The following is a 21,576-nucleotide window of genomic DNA, read 5'->3' as shown; positions in this document are numbered from 1 at the left end:
CAATTTTCATCGTCCTAACACGTCCAGAAGCACCAAACTCACCAAAGCACTGAACCCCACCACTTAACTCCCCCAAAGAGAGCGGATCCAGTCCGGTTACGCCAATAACGTATCTACGAGATTTATAAGCGTTTTTCAAGATTTCCAGTTTCCCCCTCCACCTTCCCCCAATATTAAAAGATCTGGTCAGGATTTGAAATAAAAGCTCTGAGACATGAGTTCCTTCTAAATATCAAATTTCATTAAGATCCGGTCACCCGTTCTTAAGTTAAAAATGCCTCAATTTTTCGAATTTTTCCAAATTAACAACCCCCAGCTCCCCCTAAAAGAACGGATCCATATCAATTATGTCAATCTTGTATCTATAACTTGTGCTTATTCTTCCCATCAAGTTTCATCCCAATCTCTCCACTCTAAGCGTTTTCCAAGATTTCTGTTTCCCCCTCCAGCCTTCTATGTCCCCGGATCCAATTCGAATTGAAAATGAAGCATCTGAGACATAAGATTCTTCTATATATCAAGTTTCATTAAGATCCGATCACCCATTCGTAAGATACCTCGATTTTCACGTTTTCCAAGAATTCTGGTTTCCCCCTCTAACTCCCTTCAATGTCACCTGATCTGGTCGGGATTTAAAATTATAATTCAAAAGCACAAGATCCTTTTAGCTATCAAATTTCATTAAGATCTGATCACCCGTTCGTAAGTTACTAATACCTCATTTTTTCTAATTTTTCCGAATTACTCCCCCCCCCCAACTCCACAAAAGAGAGCAGATCCGGTCTGGTTATGTCAGTCACCTATCTTGGACTTGTGCGTATTCTTTCCACCAAGTTTCATCCTGTTCTCTCCGCTTTAAGCGTTTTCCATGATTTCCGGTCCTCGCCTAATGACACTGGATCCTGTCGGGATTTAAAATAAGAGATCTGAGTTTCGAGGTCCTTCAAATGAAATTTCATTAAGATACGACCACTCTTTCGTTAAAAATCACTCTTTCATTAAAAGTTAAAAACCCGTCATTTTTTCTAATTTTTTGAAATTAACCGTCCCCCCAACTCTCCCAAAGAGAGCGGATCCGTTCCGGTTATGTCAATCCCGTATCTAGGACTTGTGCTTATTTTTCCCACCAAGTTTCATCCCGATCCCTCCACTCTAAGCATTTTCCAAGATTTTAGGTTCCACCCCCCCCAACTTCCCTTCACCGGATCCGGTCGGGATTAAAATAATAGCTCTGAGACATGATATCCTTCCAAATATCAAATTTCATTAAGATCCTATCACTCCTTCGTAAGTTAAAAATACCTCATTTTTCTAATTTTAAGAAGTAACCCTCCCCCCAAACTACCCCATCGAGAGCGGATCCGTTCCAGTTATGTCAATCACGTATCTAGGACTTGTGCTTATTTTTCCCACCAAGTTTCATCCCGATCCCTCCACTCTAAGCGTTTTCCAAGATTTTAGGTCCCCCCTCCAACTCCCCCAATGTCACCGGATCTGGTCGGGATTTAACGTAAGAGCTCTGAGACACGATTTCCTTCCAAAATTCTAATTTCATTAAGATCCCATCACCCGTTCTTAAGTTAAAAATACTTCATTTTTTGTATTTTTTCCAAATTAACCGGCACCCCCAGATGGTCAAATCAGGAAAAATACTATTTCTAATTTAATCCGATCCGATCCCTGATACGCTTTCCAAATTTCATCATCTAAGCTTACCTGGAACTACCTAAAGTAGCAAAACCGGGACAGACCGACAGAATTTGCGATCGCTATATGTCACTTGGTTAATACCAAGCGCCATTAAAAATGCATATTTTTTATCCATTTTTAAAACAAGTATAATTATTTTCTATTGATAATTTTTGGCTTTTTAAGTCTTCTCTAAGAGCCTAAGTTAAAACGACCACAGGCAAATGTTCTTACCACTGCTCCATAAAGTCTTGCATAATAATTTTTTTTACACTTCTGCTGTGCTCAATCACCCGTTTATGTTGAACGCGAATGGGAAGGGTATATAAGAGGGGGTATTTTGATGTTGTATTATTGCATTGTCATCGGAAGCACATATACTGATAAGATTTGGAAGTAGTTGAACATTCGGAAGCGGTCGAAAATCAAACTATCTATGAAAAATATAAAGGAGGCTGGAAAATGAGTAATTATCAAAAGTGCATATACTGATAAAGTCTGTAAGTAACTAAAGATTAGAAAATGGTCAAAAACTTGTTCACAAATTTAACAAATTCATGCGACAAACAAAAAAGGGTGCAGAAAAATCGGTAAGTTGAGAAAAACAAGTTAATAGTTTAAAAAACAAGCTAATTAACATAAAAAGGAGTTAAAAATTAAAAACAAGTTAAATAAAAAACCAACATCGAAACTTATTAAATGGACCTAGAGAGTGAAATATATTAGCACATTATAAACAGAAAAAAAGCTCATGCTAGGAGGGTTTTACAAGAAAATGTAGCCAAAAAGGACTAACAAAACACTTACTTTTGTATCTTCAAAAGCTTTTCATCTTCTTTCTCTTTAGCTCTCAATTTTTTTATAGCGGTCGAATGCTGGAGCTGCTGTTTTGAAAGTTTTTCTCCTTCTGCTCTCAGTTCCATAATAATTTCTTCTTTCTCTTGAAGCATTGCATCAGCCTCCAATTTCGAAATTTTTGAGGATAGTTCTTGAGACGCTGCCTATGATAGAATTTCTTAACTTGATTAAAATTACTACAATTAATATTTCTTTTTATAATGAGTTGTATCCAAGAAACAATCATATATTGTATGCTTTGAAATTAATACTAAAAAGAGTGCACAGGAAACTTGCGGGGCATCCTTGGGGCTTTATATATCATGATTTATAAGTATAAGGTGTTAAGTATTAAAATGAAACTTTTTATTATTTGAAAATTTTCTAGTGTGGTTTAGGATATTGAACTTCAAAAATAAAGTCTTTTTTAATGTCTTTTTTTTACACACATTGTTTTATTTGAATTTATTTTTTTTTAAATGTCAAATACTCACTTTGTCAAACAGTTCATGGTAACAAACTGTAGTAAGGAGCGACCCGGCTCAATAGTAACAGAAACTCTAAAAAATGGATATCAATTTTGATACCAATAGTTACATAAAAAGAATCGCATTTTAATGCTGATTTTAAATATATAAGTTTCATCAAGATTAGTCATACTCATCAAAAGTTAAGAGCCTGAGAAAATTTACCTCATTTTAGAAAATAGGGCAAACACCCCCTAAAAGTCATACAATCTTAACGCAAATCACACCGTCAGATTCAGCATATGAGAGAACCTTATTGTAGAAGTTTCAAGCTCTTATCTACAAAAATGTGGAATTTCGCATTTTTTTGCCAGAAGACAGATCACGGATGCGTGTTTATTTATTTTTTAGTTTTTATGTGTTTTTTTTTTTGTTTTTTTCTCTAGGGGTGATCGTATCGACTGAATGGTCCTAGAATGTCGCGAGAGGGCTCATTCTAACGGAAACTAAAAGTTCTAGTGCTTTTTTAAGTGACCAAAAAATTGGAGGGCACCTAGGCCTCTTCCCACGCTCATTTTTTCCCTGAAGTCATCGGCTCAAAATTCTGATATAGCAATTTTATTCACCATATTCGAATAACCTAATAAGTATGTCTTTGGGAACGACTTACTCCCCCGCAGTCCCCGTGGAAGGGGCTGCAAGTTACAAACTTTGATCAGTGTTTACATATAGTAATGGTTACTGGGGAATGTAAAGACGTTTTCAGGGGGTATAAAGTTTAAACTTACAGGAATACTTAGAGGGGTGATGAGAAAAATCAAAGGACATTATGTGTGTCCGATTTCAAACAGTAAGCAGACCAAAAAATGGGGTTTTATCCCACTATCTAGGGGTATACTAAGAGAAAGGTTGAGATGATTAGGACATGTTCTGTGGATGAAAGATGACAGATTCCCTAAGAACAGCCTTCTCGGCCAACTATCCAGGGCCAAACGAAAAGAAGGTCGTCTTCGAATGGGGTGACGGAGGTAGAAAGAACAGATTTAAGGGAAGTTGAAACTTCTTGGGTAGGTATAAATGGAGAGGCTTTGATTTGATCGGGACAGAGGAGGAGCGTACGGCACCATCTTGGCCTCAGCTCAGCTTGGTGCTCCACGAGTTATTAGTGGTAATATCTCCCAGAAGGATTCTTTCGAACATATTATCTGTAAATTAAATTTGAGTCGAAATCTTAGTTCAAGAACCGTTCCAAACATTAATTATAAATTGAAGAAAATTCATACATTAATTATACTGAATGCAATCAAAGCCAACGCTCAGATCACATAATGCAACATAAGAATTTAAATTAGAATCAGACATTTTAATTCTTAGGGCGAAAACATGAAAAACGGAGAAATGCCAATTATATTAACCCATAATAAAACTCTAGAAATAAAAAAAAAAACAGAAAGAATTAATTGAAAAAAAGGTTTCTGAAAATGAACTTTTCAAATAAATGTAGAGCCATATTAAACTTGAGACAAGCAAAAACCAAGCCCTTTAACAGTTTAAGCTTAAAATGACCAGTAATTACTGACAAAGAATAAATGAAACCCCAAAATGGGAAAAGAAATTAAAATAAATAATCACATCATACATAAAAATAACAGATACAGAAATATATGAATGAATACAAATCTTAAAAAGAGTGAAAATTAAATTTAATACTTAATTCGAACTTAAAATGAACAAAAACTACTACAAACGGGAGTTGGCAGCTGCCCCCTCCCAAACAAGTAAAAGACCTAAGGCCTATTGTGTCACTTGCGTTTTCCTGAAAACAAAAAATGGCATAGGCATCTTTTTTTTATATTTGTGATTTCAAAAAATACAAGAAATTAAAGTTAGATAAAGTAGCTTAGATTTTCAAACTAATATCACTAAGCATTCAGTTTATTTTAATTAGTTCTTGCCAGTCATCTCCATCTTTGTAGTGATTTATTTTTTTTTATTTTTTGTCGATGTTTAGAAAAATTAAAGCACACTGCTCAAAATATATAAAGTTTTCAATAAAACACAAATGACGCAATGGACTTCAGAACTTTTACGGTTAGGGAAAAGGGAGGGTGAGCAGCTAATCTCCTGTCTGTGGTTATTTTTTCTTTTTATGTATGGTTTAAATACTCAATTGAATTTTTCGTCATTTCAAGATTTATTTATTTGTTGTTATAAGCATCTATTATATTTATGTTTTCATATGGGTATTTCTTTTCGTTCTGGGTTTCATTTTTCCAGCTCGTTTAAAAGTTTTAGTTATTTTGGAACTTCATTTTTACTCGTTATTAGTTTAATCCGGCTCTTTTACTTTTATTCAAAAACTTCTTTTTTGGAAACTTTTTTTGAATTAATTTATGCGTCTTTTTATTTCCAAAGTTTTACTTTTGGTTAATATAATGAATATTTCTCAATTTTTTTTTAGGTCTTCAGCTTAAGAATAAAAAAAATCCGATTCTAATTTAAATTTCTAAGCTGTATAATGTGATCTGAGCGTTGGCTTCGATTGCATTCAATATAATTATTGTATAATTTTCGTTCAATTTGGAGTCACGGCTTGGAACGGTTCTTGAACTAAGATTTTGATTTAAGACTAATTTACAGATAATATAGATAACGGGACTGAGACACATGACCACCTGGACATTACACAGGTACCATGCTCCTATGTTATGAGGAGAACATGAGCCACCCAGCCACCCAGCTGAGCTTTTTTCGATATGGATTCCTAACTTCCATATAACAAGACACTTTTTAAATGTAACTTTAAAACTAATAAAAATTAAAGGAAAGCAAAAATACAGAGCCACCGACCACAGTTTCAGATCTTCGGCCCTGACAAATACAGCCTGAAGTCACATTTACAGTTTTGTCTTTTTTTTTAATTTTTTTTCCTTATATTTTTAGAAGATCTTATACACTCAATTTTTTCCCCATGGTTCCGAAATTCGTTGCAAGTTAATGAGAAAGAAAGCCAAACAAATGAAAAAATACAGACTTGATTTCATATCGGCATATATAATATTTAATTATTTAGACTAGGACTCATTTGTATCCTAGAAGTGTCATAGAAAGGATTTTATCCAAATATAAAATCGTCATTGAAAAACACAAATTCAGAAAAATAAGACTAGAACTATGTCATAATTTCAGCACTTTTAGTGTGTGCTATAATTATCGTCTGGGAAAAATTTTGAGGAGCGAGTTTAAATCCGAGGAGACTAATCACGGTACGGCCATAGTAGTTGGCAACGTTTTAGGAGCTGAAGGACTGTGTCACTGGAAAGAAATGTGGCACTTCAACCCGACATGGCTAGAACTTTTCGCCAGTGCTATCTCAGTAAGTGAAAAAAAGAATAACCCCACAGGGAGATAAAGGAAGTAGGTTCACTTTTTCCCTGGGAAGATTAAGAGTAAGTACGACGTACCTTAGGCTTCCTGAAGTTTTGTTTCAATAAATAAACGATAAAGTGCACAATTTTGTACTACTGAAAGTAACCAGAAACATCTCTTAAAACTATACGTACGTAATAACTGGAATGTTTTTGAAATTTTTCCCAACCCTGACGAATTTCAGTGGGCGTGCTTACAAAAATGTACCTGGAGGTACATTGCTTTACTAAGAAATTTACTAAGAAAATTAAAACTAAGAAATTTACTAAGAAAATTAAGATGCAATTTGAACACCTACAAATCGGTTCCATAGAAGTTTAAGGTTTATGTTTCCAATACCTTTTTCGGTAAGTTATTTTTCTGCTCTTCTACAGTTTAAATATATCAATGGAATACGAAAAAAAACGATTATTTTCGTGTTATAAAATATATTGAAGTACTTTTAAACACTAAGAGCAACCTTTCAAACAGCGTTTGAAAGACTCTTGGACCATCATAGTATTTTCAAGAGAGGCGGTAACAGAAGTTCGGTTATGAGGGGATAGGGGCTGCACCAGATAAACAGAACATGAGCTGGCTTAGACCATGGCGAGAAAGTAGAGATTTGTCTTATCGGTGTTGAACACCAATTAAACACATTCAATTAATTCTAATTTATCGAAGCCAATTTGTACTAACTTTATATTTTCTGTGAATACCATTGGAGACAAAAAAAAAAAAAATATATTCTGCGACAACTAAGCAAAGGCAGCAGTGTCAGTAGAACTTTTGTCATGCATGGTTTCCACACTCTTTCTTTTCAGCCTACCAACTTAAAATGTTATCATGACGGAGAGCTCAAAAGGGTGCCAAAGCCTGTAGATTAAATAACGTTGTTGTCCTCTTTCAATACAAATCTAGAAGCAACTAAACTTTAAAAATCAATCTTTTTTGTTACCTGTTCAGGCTCAAAACTTTTCTCCCGCGAGGGAGGGGGGCTGACATTTAAAAATTATTTTCATAAAGAAACGTCCAATGTTTTAAGCATTAACAGTAATTAATTTTAGTGAAAAAGGGGTAATAGTGATTTAAAAGTAGGAAGCCTTATTTTTTTATCAAAAGGGACTAAAATTTTGTCCCTACCCTCCCAACCCTCTCCTAATAAAGCATTCCATTAAGTTCAGCTAAATTAAAACAATATGGTTTGAAAATTATGTTTTATGCGGTACAGTAGGTTACTTAACAAGTTGTATATTATACCTCTAACTTTGACAGAAGAGCCTCTTTTTCAGTAGCAGCTTGCTGAAACTTTTGTTCCATCTGGGATAGCCTTCTTGTGAGGTCTTGTTGTAATTTCTCAGCATTTTCACTGTCAGATAGTCGTTGTTTTTCAGCTTCTGCAAGTTTACTTAAAACAGAAGAAAAATATGAGTATCGACGAAGTTGGAATAAAGAGGAGAAATGCAAGAGCAATGGAGGCGATGTGTGAAAGTGAACCGAACAAATTACATCTTGTTCTCTGCCTCTCTCTCTCTCTATCCTCCCACCCTCAAGGCTAGGTCAGACCGACAAAGTTACGTCTCTCTCTCAAGAAAAGAGTCACTGCTTAACTTTTCGTCAGCGGCAAGAAACGCATCATTGAAGTTAGAGAAGTCCAATATTTTTAAGGTAAGAAAATATAAACAAGAAGCATCGCAAGCAACTATAGTTTGTGGAGCACCACAAACTTTCAAAATAATTGAATTTTCCACATCTTGCGAACTAAAAACTGAAATTGTTATATTGTTTCTTTTTTTTATATACAGTGATTTCCTTTCACTTGTTATGTATTTGCACTTCTATTAGAGGGCAAACCTTCTAAAATTGACACTGATTTCATATTTCAAAATCATTTTCTTCAAAATTTACTTTACTCTACTATGATATCAAAGACCCCCAAAACACGATTTTTTTTTTGGAAGAAATGAGAATGTAAAAACAAACACTATAGAGTATAGGGTATTTTACACCAAATATTCTTAATTGTAAATAAAACATTTCCAAATTTCTCCTTTTCTTCACTATTTTTGTCATACATTTCTTTGGCTGGTGAATTCTGAATAAGGGGGGAATTTTCCGAGGAGGATTATCTACGGAGTGATTTTCTCAGGAGAGGATGATTTTCCGCTTTCCACGAGGAGGGGGTAGATTTCCTAAGGGTAATTTTCTGCTGAAAAGCACCAGAAACCTGTATTGTGTAATCTGTTCTGTATACATGTATTTATATGCACTGAAATTACTGGAGTGAAAAATCAGCTTAAAAAAAAGCTTATAAGTTTAATGACAGATTTTCACTTCATAATTGCGCGATATTAAATTTGGGAAAAGAGAGATAGAATATGTGATATTGAAGAACAAATGCGAACAAGCTTATTTCACTATCGTCTAGATATGAGAGTCTTAGCTTAACAGTATAAAGCTCAGCATTATATAAAATACTATATCACTTAAAATTCAAGTATATGTAACTAAATAAATTTGTTCATCTATTTTATTTATATTACTTCATGATAGGTTATTACGTAATTAAGCCTCAAATGCTACATACTTTTATACGTGTATAATGTTTTCGAATGGCGTGGTGAATTAAACTATTTTCAGGAATCTTTAAGGGTGCCGAGGATATAAAAAAGTTTTAAAACTAGTACTACAGGGTCTTTCGAACAACTTTTTAAAAAGGCTTTAGCTTTGTCCTGTGAACCGCTTTTTACTAGGGACTAAAATTATTATTTCTGATTATGTCCTAACTCAAAGTTGTTTTTACTACTTTTATTCAGTCAGTTTTATACGACTCGGATTGCATATACAACTTCTCAAAACATAATAGCCTATATAGTAAACCGAGGTGCAAAAGTCTCCAGAGGCCATACCAAATTTCAATTTCATAAGTAAATGGGCTCCCGCATACTCGCAACGGAAAACGATTTGCAGTAAAACTTTGACGAAAGCTATTCCCCATGGGACTAATTCAGATATATTAGTAAAGAAACAAGGTCACTGATATCTTTTTTTTAATAACAACTGTGAAAGTGTATTTACTTTTTAGGGCAGAACTATTCAAAAATAAGAGAAAACTTTCTTCCTATTCACGGCTTCATAGAAGAGGTATACGCTTGACCATACTAGACCTTGTCAGCCTAACTATACAAAAGCCAAGAGATTTTTTTATTAGTTGAGGATCTAAACTAAGGGATTGAACCTTTATGGGTGTATCTATATCCCTTTCATCACCAAAATGTAGTCCCAAATTTACCTTGAAAACATAGTTTCGGGAATACAAAACATACACAATGTGCAAGTATACGAGAAATTTGTCCAGCCTAGCTATATTTAATAACCAATAAATTTATAATAAAATCAAACTACAAACGTCGAATTAAAGCCAAATTGCTGATCTAACTAACCACTATAAACGATGGCCACGAACAAAAATAAAAATCAATACCCACAGTCAACTTTAGCGCTTTGTTACTGATTTGGGTCATTTATTCATCTGATCTACAATTGTCTTTTATGCAAAAAATAAAATATTCCAGATATTGGGGATTTCCTGGAACTTATAATAGGAAAGCTTGGCATAAAACCTAATACATGCATATAAACATATCACAAGAGAGCTTAACATTAAAAATTGTATTCTTTTATGTGAACAATTTTTATAGTCTGGACTATTAATCAGAGAACAAACTCACAATTTAAGGTCTACAGCTACACATTTTGTTGATACAAAACATTGCTACTATTTCCAAAGCGTAAGAACTATGAAAACCCAAGAAAAAAAGGAAAAAGAGAGAAAAAACTTAATGAAATACAACAATGGATGAAAAACCAAGAATAAAATATATATGGTGGTTTTAAGTAGCTCTTTTAGTATCTTTTTATCACATTAGATGTCCTGACACTTTCGGAACAAAAAACATTTACCCATCCAAATGAGAACAAAGAACTTTGATACAAGAACTACGCAAACGATAACATCATCATAATCACAAAGAAAGTTTGAAATCTTTACGGTCTACAGGTTTTTAATTTGGTTTAGGGGGAGATAATTTAAAAATTATTTTTCTAGTTAAGAAAGAATGGGCTTGATATAAATCTGATAACGATATATATTTTAGAAACATTATCGGTTACAAGGAATATTACATCCATATTATATACAAGAAAACTTTAAGATCCAAAAAAGCAAAAAAAAAAACAAAAAAACTTCGGCTTAAATGTTAAACAATAACTTAAAAATAATGCTATAAAAATGATAAAACCCCCCTTACCAGAAAGACATTTTCACGTCTCTATGGTCTAAGGTCTTAAAGTTGTCATTAATAGAGAAAGATTTGGAAGTTGCACATGAAGTTCGGAGGGAAAGGATATAAGTCAATTAGGAGATATCTAGATAAGTTTGGGAAGTGGCTGGCGTTCAGTCTTTTGTTATTTTTTCTTTCTTGGCACTACATCCCCTGAAGCTTTAATGTAAATGCAACCAATGTATTAAAATTAATTAATACAGTTAAATTCAGGAGCGGATCTAGAGCAAAATTTTGGGAGAGGGGCAACGTGACAAGGGTGCCGAGAAGCAAAATCTTAGGGGGGGGGGGGAAATGTGACAAAGGTGCCAATAATTGATCAAATTGAAAAATCTATTCTAAAAAAGGCGAAAAAAAAATAAAAAATAGCGAAAGAGGGCAAGAGAAAAATCTTGGAGGACGGGGTGTCCCCCCGGTCCTCCTGGATCCACCACTGCTTAAATTTTGTCTTTTTTTTTCGAACATCACTAATTCAAAGTTAAATAAACTGTAGCTTCTTTCCTGAGTTATAATTGAAAAAGTGGCTTACTTATGTTTTTTTTTCGATCTTTATGCATTATTTTTTGCCATACTTCACAAATGTTAAACCTTTTCCAAATCTTTCACAAAACTTGAATTATAAATCAACTTTATCACCCTATTAAATAAAAACTTTATTTTCAGTCAATGAGTTAGCTTACCTCAAAATAGTAGAATTTTCTTCTTGAATACTAGCAATAGTCCTACTTAATTCGACCAATTTCGTTTCTCTCGCTTCTAGAATTCGATTCTTCTCTGATATCCGCTGAAAGAGAAATGCCTCTCAAATAAAATTTGAACAAATTGGATAATAAAGGAAATACACACAATCTGGAAAAATAAAAAAAAACGACGTTTTCAAACAGCTTAGAGCTGCACAATCAACGAAATTAATTTGAAAAGGGTGAGCTTCAAGTATTTAATCCAAACATACTGAATACAAAATCAAATGCGAGAAGAGCAAAGAGGTAGCAGGAACATATTTAAGTGCAATATTAAGTGCAAAATACAAAAAAAAAAAACAAAAAAAAAGAATTTGATAAACAATACATTCATCAGCAAGGCTACTTTGACAATCACTATAATTATTTGATACTTAGATGATTTAACAATTTCATTTTTATAAAGAACGGTCAAGAATACTTGTTCTCTTTTTACTTTTTTTTTTTTTTTTTTTTTTTTTTACAGAGGATGTTGTTGTGCTACCCATCATAGAATATAGAATACTTGAAGCACTGACGAGTTCAAAATAAGGCACATAAAAAAATACGTTTCTGGAAATCAAGAAGGATTTTATATCCATTTCTACCTCTACCCCCCCCCCCCACCGCTTCCTTAAAGCTATTTCTGTACTTATCTGAAATATCAATGCCAATTCCGCTTTGAGGCATCTGCCCCCTCCCTAAAATTAGATCTTTTGACTAGTTTAAGCAAAATAACAATTACAAAATTTTGACCATTGTCAAGGGGAGGAGGCACAAAAAACAGTAAGGAGGGGAAGAGTCTGGTTGACCTCCAGACTCTTTTCAACTCTCCCTAAATATACTTTGAAAGTTTCAACCTAATACCATCAGGCGTTGCTTAGATATTGCTAATATCCCCTTTTCATAACCAGCAAAGGCAAACCGTGTTTTGATTGTGTTTGGAATCCCTCTTAACATTTCCTTAAAGTATCATCTTAAAACTCTAAGCCTTTTCGGGATATCCACGATCAAAAATATCCTCTTTATTTTAATAAAAAATTTTATACGTTAACAAAAAGCAACTTGCATAACTGAAATTCCCTGCACCGGGGGCTCCGTGAGGGGGGGGGGTTTCAACCCCGGTGACATAGTTATTTAATCTTTGGACTACTTTCAACTAAGTTTCTCTTAACATTTTGATCGGAAGCTTTTGGGTGAAAGGGGACGAGAGAGGAGTGGTTGCAATTCGATCACTTTTTGAATATTAAAAAGGGCACTAGATTTTTCGATTTCCAATTGAATGAACTCCTTCCAAACTTTAGATGACCGTCCTTTCCATAAAAATCTTATATCTTAACAATTGGCTACTTACATAGCTTATATCCTTTCCCCGGGGTCTGGAAGTGGGAGTGTCAAACCCGGAGGGCCGGTTATTTGACCTTTGGACTATTCTGAACAAAAGGGTTATCTCAAAATTTTGATCGAATGGGTTTGAGCAAAAAAAAAAACAGCGTGGGTAATGGCTTTTTGCCCATCAATCAGTTTTGACTCTTAAAAAGGTCACTAGAACTTTCAATTTGCAATCGAATGAGCCCCCGAAGTTTACATGACCAACCCTTCCATATGAAGAGCCTCTGGAAAAGAAAATAATTAATAATACATTGAACCCTTATAGCTCTTTACTATAGACAACGCTATAGCATTACTTCTAACTTAAACAGGTGAGTAGAACAATAGCCGAACTTTTTTCTTCCTTTATCATTTTCCTTACAATTTGAAAGTATAAAGGAAAAAATCCGGCAATTGGCACACAAAACAAGAATAAGAGCTTTCAAGACCTATGAAAAAGATTAATACAGAGCGAGTAAAACGCTTAAACCAGACAGTGAAAAAAATATACAATACAGTCCGCATATCTCGAATTCATGTCTGGATTTCAAATCACCGATATTCCAGGTTTTATTCTTGCCCAAGAACAAAAATTAGTAATACTAATAAAACACATTATGACAAAAATGTCTTATCACAAAGTTCTGATCTCATTTTCCAATTCGTCGTAAGAGAGTTGTTTTAAAGCAAAATGAACCTTTGGAGCCCTAGATAGTTGGCCGAAAAAAAACATATCTGGCAATTTGTCATCCTCCGCCCGTAGGAAGTGTCCTAGCCATTTCCACCTTTCGGTCATTACAGCCCTAGAAAAAGGGGCAAACCAGATTTCGTATAGCTTACTATTTTTTTAAAAGCATTTAGCAGGTCCTCCTCCGTGTTTCGGAGTGCTAAAGCTTCAGAGACATACTTGGCCACAGTACCTTCTAATATTCTAGTCTTGGTTCAAAAATTTATATTCCAATTCTTCCGAACTTTTTTCACATGTGGAAAAACACCCCGAGCCCCTCAAAGCCTCTAAATGTTCATTCATTTTGCAGACAGTTACATATAGGAAGCTCAAATATTCCGCAAAATTTGAGTCTAGAAGAGTATCCTGCTGAGCTCCTGATTCAACAAGCAACCAGCTACTAAGCTCATTTCGTACCTTACCTGCAGCAACATCATTATCGCATATAGCACTGATCACTTTAATGTAGAGGTTCTCAAAGTGTGGGACATAATCCTGGGGAGGGGGAGGACGAAATTTTTATAGGGGGGGTAAGAGAATCTTAGTAATCATCATTGCATTGGTAGGAAAGAATTTTTTTTATGAAATTTGCGTAATAATAATAGTATTCTGTACAGTAAAATTTGGGATATTTATATACAGGCATCAAGAATCAACAAGAGACATAACCTATAAAATGTTGTTGTTTATCGATAAACCATTATTGACCGTCATTATATTTTTACAAACACGTGGTATGGGCTGCTTTCTACTCTGACATGATTTCCGCGGAAAGAATAATGTTAAGAGTTTGATATTGTGTTTCTAATTTGTGCATGTGCATGTGTTTCTAACTTGTGCATGTGTACTAATTGTGCAAGTAGATATATGTGAATTAGTTTTATTTAGAGTTACCGCGTTCGGGGAAACCAAGGAATAAGTTACCGCATTTTGACAACCCGACTGGCAAGTTACCGCATTCGTGCAACTGATGTATTGACAACCAACAGCGTTGGAAACCTATTTAGACAACATTCGACCACGCTAGACCAGTTTTGTCTAAAAGACTTACATCCAGAATCGGAACATTCAACCATCGGACACTTGTGAAACCAGGAAAGAAAGACAAGATCCTCTGCGAAGCAAATCGATGCAAGTAGGATACCATTGGTCTCTCTGAGCCACATCTACCAGGCAACAGCGAAGAACAGATAGGAGACGCGACCCTCCTACTGTCTGGCAGACAATATAGAATACACAGACAAGGAGTTGTTTTTTGCTGACAAAAACAACAAGATCTAATGTAGTAGTGTCTGTCTCAGAAAGCCTGATGATGATCCGACTCATAAGCAAGTTCAGAAGCTGTCTCTAGTAAAGGTTTTCGCTTCCGATTCGTCATGGTTGGATAAGGAGTCTGAAGATTTTTACTCTCAGCTACAGGGACTTGTTGACACCGCTCAAAAGAACGACTTCGTCATAGTCTTTGATGACTTCCATGCCATTTTGGGCAGTGACGACAGCGGAAACGAAGATGTTATGGGCAATTTTGGAATCAGACAGATCAACAGCAGATGAGAGAACTGAATTTTGCCGAGACAACAAGCTCTTTGTAACAAACAAAATGTTCAAGCACCAGCGAAAGAGGAAAGTTACTTGGTAGTTCACTGATGGAACGCCTCCCAATATGATAGATTACAACTGGTATCTAGCCGGTGGAAATCTTTGTCCACAGACACAGAGACTCTATCCAGTGGAGATTTCGACGGTAATCACAGTCTCCTCATATCATCAATTCGTCAAGATTAAAAGCCGTTGTCAAATTCAAGCAAAAAGTCCCAAGAATGCGGGCGGAAGCCCTGAATGGCTTCACCTGAAGCCATGAACGAAACAAGAGCATAGGAAGCAGCTAAACGAAAGACTATCAAAATTCATGCAAGAAACACTTGATCTTTTCAGCATAGCTGATACTGATTAGCTTGTGTTGCAAAGAAGCACGGCTATATTTGGGACAGTTGATCTCGTTCTCGGCCATAAATAACAGTTAAGTACTAGCCATGGATAATCCAAGATATCATTGACATGAGGAACGAGATACGAGTTCTCAGAAACCAGCAAGATCAAAAAAGCAAGGATAGATGCAAGCGATTAAAAAAAAATCTCGCCGGACACTTAAAACATGATAACCAAAAAGTATCAGCAGTGTAAAGACTACTTCTGAAAGGGAAACTCACATCTGATGTTCCAACGTGCTAAAGAGTAAGCGAGTCATAAAGATACGAAGTGCCTGGATCTCTTTGGATAAAAATGGACAGGAAACTAACACTCTCGCTGGAATCCGAGATCGTTGGAAAGAGCCTTTCCAGGAAAAGCAAATTCCACATTAAATCCAGATCCTAAAGTCTTTCAGAAGTTTCCAGCACAAATAAATGAGGAACCACTCTTACCACCCTTAAAGTCAGAGGCGGTAATAGCCACTCTGAAATCCCTAAAATCCGATAAAGCACCCGGGATAGGCGGTATACAAGTAGAATTGCTCAAATCAGAGGCCGACGTAGTCGTCGATCTGTACCACTGAATAGTACATCTGCGCAGACATCTGTCATAGTCCCCTTGCACAAGAAAGGATCAAAAAGCAATTGCGACAGCAACAGACCCATATCGCTGACTTACCAACCAGCAAAAACCCTCTAGGAAATAATTCTAAATCGCATAAGAAACATGAGTATCAAGCTGGATTCGGTCAGAATAGATCCACTATAGACCAAATATTTGTAATCCAACAAATCATGGAAAGATATTTGGAATTTGTTAAAAAGAAATACCAACTGTCCATCGACTTTAAGCATGCCTTTGAGCTGACTTGGCGAGATGGTCCCTGGCAAACCTTGGCTCACTAAGGAATTCCCTATGATATTATATATATAATAAGGGGTATGTACGGGAAGGCGGGAAGCATGGTAAGTGAAGTACTTACTGAAGAGTTTTCTAACTCTACAGGTGTTCTCTAAGGATGCCTACTCTCACCCACTCTTTTCCACCTTCCTCTCACCCACTCTTTTCCACATATCCCTAAATAGTGTGCTGGCACTTGTCCCTAACAAGAGCTAATAGTTCATATGGTACTTGTGACGAGGCAAGAAGAGCTAAGAGCCAAGAGCTCATATGATATGAGCTCTAAAACAAAATCTAAGAATCAATAGATTGATTTAAAAGAAAAATCAGAGGTTTAATGCCGTTCAGTATTTAAAATAAGAGCTCTGAGTCACGATGTCCTTCTAAATATCAAAATTCATTAAGATCCGATCACCCACTCGTAAGTTATAAATACCTCATTTTTTCTAATTTTTCCTCTCCCTTTAGCCCCCCAGATGGTCGAGACTGGGAAAAAGAATTTAACAAGTCAATTTGTGCACCTCTCTGACACGCCTACCAACTTTCATCGTCCTAGCACGTCCAGAAGCACCAAACTCGCCTAATTACCGAACCCCTCCCCCCAAAGAGAGCGAATCCAGTACGGTTACGTCAATCATGTATCAAGGACATTTGCTTATTCTATCCCCCAAGCTTCATCCCGATTCCTCCACTCCACGCGTTTCCAAGATTTCCCCTCCAACTCCCCCCAATGTCAACAGATCTGGTCGGGATTTGAAATAAGAGCTCTGAGACATGAATTCCTTCTAAATAAAAAATTTCATAAAGATCCGGTCACTCGTTCTTAAGTTAAAAATATCTCAATTTTTCTAATTTTTCCAAATTAACACCCCCCAGCCCCTCCAAAGAGAACGGATCCGTTCCAATTATGTCAATCACGTATCTAGAACTTGTGCTTATTCTTCCTATCAAGATTCATCCCGATCTCTCCACTCTAAGCGTTTTCCAAGATTTCTGTTTCCCTCCTCCAACCCCCTATGTCCCCTGATCCAATTCGAGTCGAAAATGGATCATCTGAGACATAAGATCCTTTATATATATATATATATATATATATATATATATATATATATATATATATATATATATATATATAAGGTAAAAAACTAAAAAAGAAAAAAAAACTAAAAAAAAGGTAAAAAATACAGAAAAAAACTAAAAAGAAAAAAACAACAAAAACAAATAAAAAAACTAAAAAAAACTAAAAACTGAAAAAGAAAAAAAAACTAAAAAAAAGGAAAAAACTGAAAAATAGAGGAGAAAAAGAAAACTAAAAACCGGGACACAGGGAATATAAATGACGACCGGGACACTTAAAGAGAAATTAAAGACTGGGACACTGGGACACAAATAACGACCGGGAGATATAAATGACAACCGGGACACTCAAAGATAAATCATAGACCGGGACACCGGGACACAAATGACGACCGGGACACCGGGACACCGGGACACAGGGAATATAAATGACGACTGGGACGCTCAAAGAGAAATAACAGACTGGGACACTGAGACACAAATGACGACCGGGATGCTGGGAATATAAATGACGACAGGGACACAGGGACACAACTACAAGTGGGATGCCGGGGGCACAGGGGGATGTATAAATGACGACGGGGACACAGAGAATGTTCGATTAGCAATCACCATCAACAAAGCTCAAGAGCAATCATTAGAATAATCAGATATAGATCTGAATACTGATTGTTTTTCCAATGGACAATTTTATGTTGCAGGTTCAAGAGTTGGTAAACCTGGCAATCTATTTATATGCATAGACAATGGGACATCGAAGAATGTTGTATATTCGCAAGTTTTACGTAGTTAAAAACATATATATATATATATATATATATATATATATATATATATATATATATATATATATATATATATATCTTTCTATATTCACAGGTGGGGCACAGGGACACAACTACAATGGCGCGTAACGACTTACGCGCGCAGGGGGGGCTTGGGGGGCGCGAAGCGCTTCCACCAACTAGGTGTTGGGGTGGCGCGAAGCGCCACCCCAACAGCCAGTATCTATATATATATATATATATATATATATATATATATATATATATATATATATATATATAAATAAGTTGTTTGTCTGTCTGTCGACTGACGTCATGTTTGTCCGCATATGACGTCTGAATTATTTCATCGTATACCAATTCAAAACGAATGTATTCAATCCGAAGAAGCTGAGTTGGTAAAGCGTCATGTTCCAGGTTCTAGGTCCGAGAGGTTCCAGATTCGAACCTTGACTTGACGAAGAAAAAAAAATAAAAAGGTAAAAACTACAAAAAAAAACTAAAAAGTAAATACTAAAAAAACTAAAAAATCTAAAAAACTAAAAAAAAAACTAAAAAAGGTAAAAAACTAAAAACTAAAAAAGAAAAAAATTAAAAAACTAAAAAAACTAAAAATAAAATAAAAAAACTAAAAAAGATAAAAACTACAAAAAAAACTAAAACGAAAAAAGAAAAAAGAAAGAAAACTAAAAAAGCTAAAAAAAGGTAAAAACCAAAAATAAATAAACTAAAAAGAAAAAAGGAAAAAAACAAAAAATTTATTTCATCATATACCAATTCAAAAACGAATGTATATACAGACCGGAACACAGGGAATATGACTGACGAAATTACAGACTGGGACACAAATGACGACCGGGACACAGGGAATATAAATGACGACCGGGACACTCAAAGCGATATTACAGACTGGGAATCCGAGACACAAATAACGACCGAAACACAGGGAATATAAATGAGGACTGGTACACAGGGACACAAATACAACAGGGACGCCGGGGGGCACAGGTGGGATATACAAATTTATATTTATATATATAAAAATAAGTTGTCTGTCTGTCTGTCGAGTGACGTCATGTTTGGGTGTCGACTGACGTCATGTTTGTCGACTGACGAAATTACAGACCGGGACATCGGGACACAAATGACGACCTGGACACCGGGACATAGGGAATATAAATGACGACCGAGACACTCAAAGAGAAAGCGACCGGGACACAGGGAATGTTCGATTTGCAATCACCATCAACAAAGCACCGGGACACAAATGACGACCGGGACACTCAAAGAGAAATTACAGACCAGGACACCGGGACACAAATGACGACCGGGACACACATGACGACCGGGACACAGGGAATATAAATGACGACCGCGACACTTAAAGAGAAATTACAGACTGGGACACCGGGACACAAATGACGACCGAGACACAGGGAATATAAATGACAACCAGGACACAGGGACACAGCTACAACGGAGACGCCGGGGGCACAGGGGGATATATAAATGACGACGGGGACACAGGGAATGTTCGATTTGCAATCACCATCAAAAAAAGCTCAAGGGCAATCATTAGAATAATGAGGCATAGACCTGAATACAGATTGTTTTCCCATGGACAATTATATGTTGCATGTTCAAGAGTCAAGTAAACCTGACAATTGGGGTGGCGCGAAGCGTCACCCAAACAGCTAATGTATATATATATATATATATATATATATATATATATATATATATATATATATATATATATATATATATATATATATATATATATATATATATATCAAGTTTCATTAAGATCCGATCACCTATTCGTAAGATAAAAATATCCCAATTTTTACGTTTTCCAAGAATTCCGGTTTCCCCCTCCAACCTCCCCAATGTCACGGGATCTGGTTGGAATTTAAAAAATTGAAGCTTTAAAGCACAAGATCCTTCTAAATATCAAATTTCATTAAGATCTGGTCACCCGTTCGTAGGTTACAAATGCCTCATTTTTCCGAATTACCCCCCCCCCCAACTCCACCAAAGAGAGCAGATCCGGTCCGGTTATGTCAGTCACGTATCTTGGACAGGTTTTTATTCTTCCCATGCAGTGTCATCCTGATCTCTCCGCTTTAAGTATTTTCAAAAATTTCCCGTCCCCCCAACTCCCCCCCAATGACGCTGGATCGGGTTGATATTTAAAATAAGAGATCTGAGTTACAAGGTCCTTCTAAATATGATGAAGATCCGATCAATCCTTCGTAAGTTAAAAATACATCATTTTTTCTAATTTTTCTGAATTAAACCCCCCCCCCCCGCAACTACCCCAAAGAGAGCGGATCCGTTCCGGTTATATCAATCATGTGTTTAGGGTTTGTACTTATTTTTCCCACCAAGTTCCATTCCAATCCCTCCACTCTAAGTGTTTTCCAAGATTTTACCAGATGTTTCCAAGATTTTACCAAGATATTTACTCCGGATCTCACCAGATCTTCTCGGGATTAAAAATAATAGCTATGAGACACGATATCTTTCCAAAAATTAAATTTCAATAAGATCTGATCAACGATTCGTAAGTTAAAAATACTTCATTTTTTCTATTTTTTCCGAACTAAAGGGCCCCTTCCCCCAGATGGTCAAATCGGGAAAACAAATATTTCTAATTTTATCTGGTCCGGTCCCTGATACGCCTGCCAAATTTCATCGCCCTAGCTTACCAGGAAGTGCCTAAAGTAGCAAAACCGGGACCGACAGACAGACAGACAGACAGGCCGACAGAATTTGCGATTGCTATATGTCACTTGGTTAATACTAAGTCCCATAAAAACTCGTACCTGTTAGTTGGGCAAACCCACGTCTGCAGTGGCAATCACCGTTTGACAGGGGGCCCAGTGAAACGAAAGACCTTCTAATTGATTTCTTCACCGTATTCTTAAAAATATCCAAATATCCGAGCATCCAAAATACTCGTGCCAATAATCACACGTCACTAATTATCAGAGCTCACGAAATGCGACTGCATTGAGTAAATGCTAGATGCAAACAAAATAGGGTAAAAAGTCCTTGGGCCAGAAGAGGATATCCAATTGCTTCTCTAAGCCCATTTCACTACACTTGACTAGTAAATAGACACAAGGGGGCAATATTAAACCCGCCACTTTCCGAAAAATGCAGCTGTAATTTAACTTAAATTGGCAAAGTTCCTTATGCTTGTAGCAACAAGCCAGTAAACCTATAAAACAAATTAACTTGGCAAAGTAGAAGCATTGGGGGGACATTTGGGGAGGG

The 21,576-nt window shown here is 35.9% G+C and overlaps 1 protein-coding gene across 3 annotated transcripts in view; it reads right to left on the bottom strand.

Annotated features, from left to right (window-relative positions):
- Window positions 1–21,576, bottom strand: part of LOC136029961 (TATA element modulatory factor-like) — a 241,771-nt gene that overhangs the window by 128,248 nt on the left and 91,947 nt on the right. For all 3 annotated transcript variants that reach the window (XM_065708519.1, XM_065708530.1, XM_065708538.1), the window contains exons 7-9: window positions 11,425–11,528; window positions 7,662–7,809; window positions 2,497–2,690 (exon numbers count right to left, since the gene is read on the bottom strand). In XM_065708519.1, the coding sequence (XP_065564591.1) occupies window positions 2,497–2,690; window positions 7,662–7,809; window positions 11,425–11,528 (446 nt within the window). The remainder of the gene's footprint in view (window positions 1–2,496; window positions 2,691–7,661; window positions 7,810–11,424; window positions 11,529–21,576) is intronic.

This window comes from Artemia franciscana, chromosome 1 (assembly GCF_032884065.1).
Source record: "Artemia franciscana chromosome 1, ASM3288406v1, whole genome shotgun sequence".
Lineage (NCBI taxonomy): Eukaryota > Metazoa > Arthropoda > Branchiopoda > Anostraca > Artemiidae > Artemia > Artemia franciscana.
Note: the sequence above shows the minus strand (reverse complement) of the source record. Positions and strands in the feature narration are given on the sequence as shown.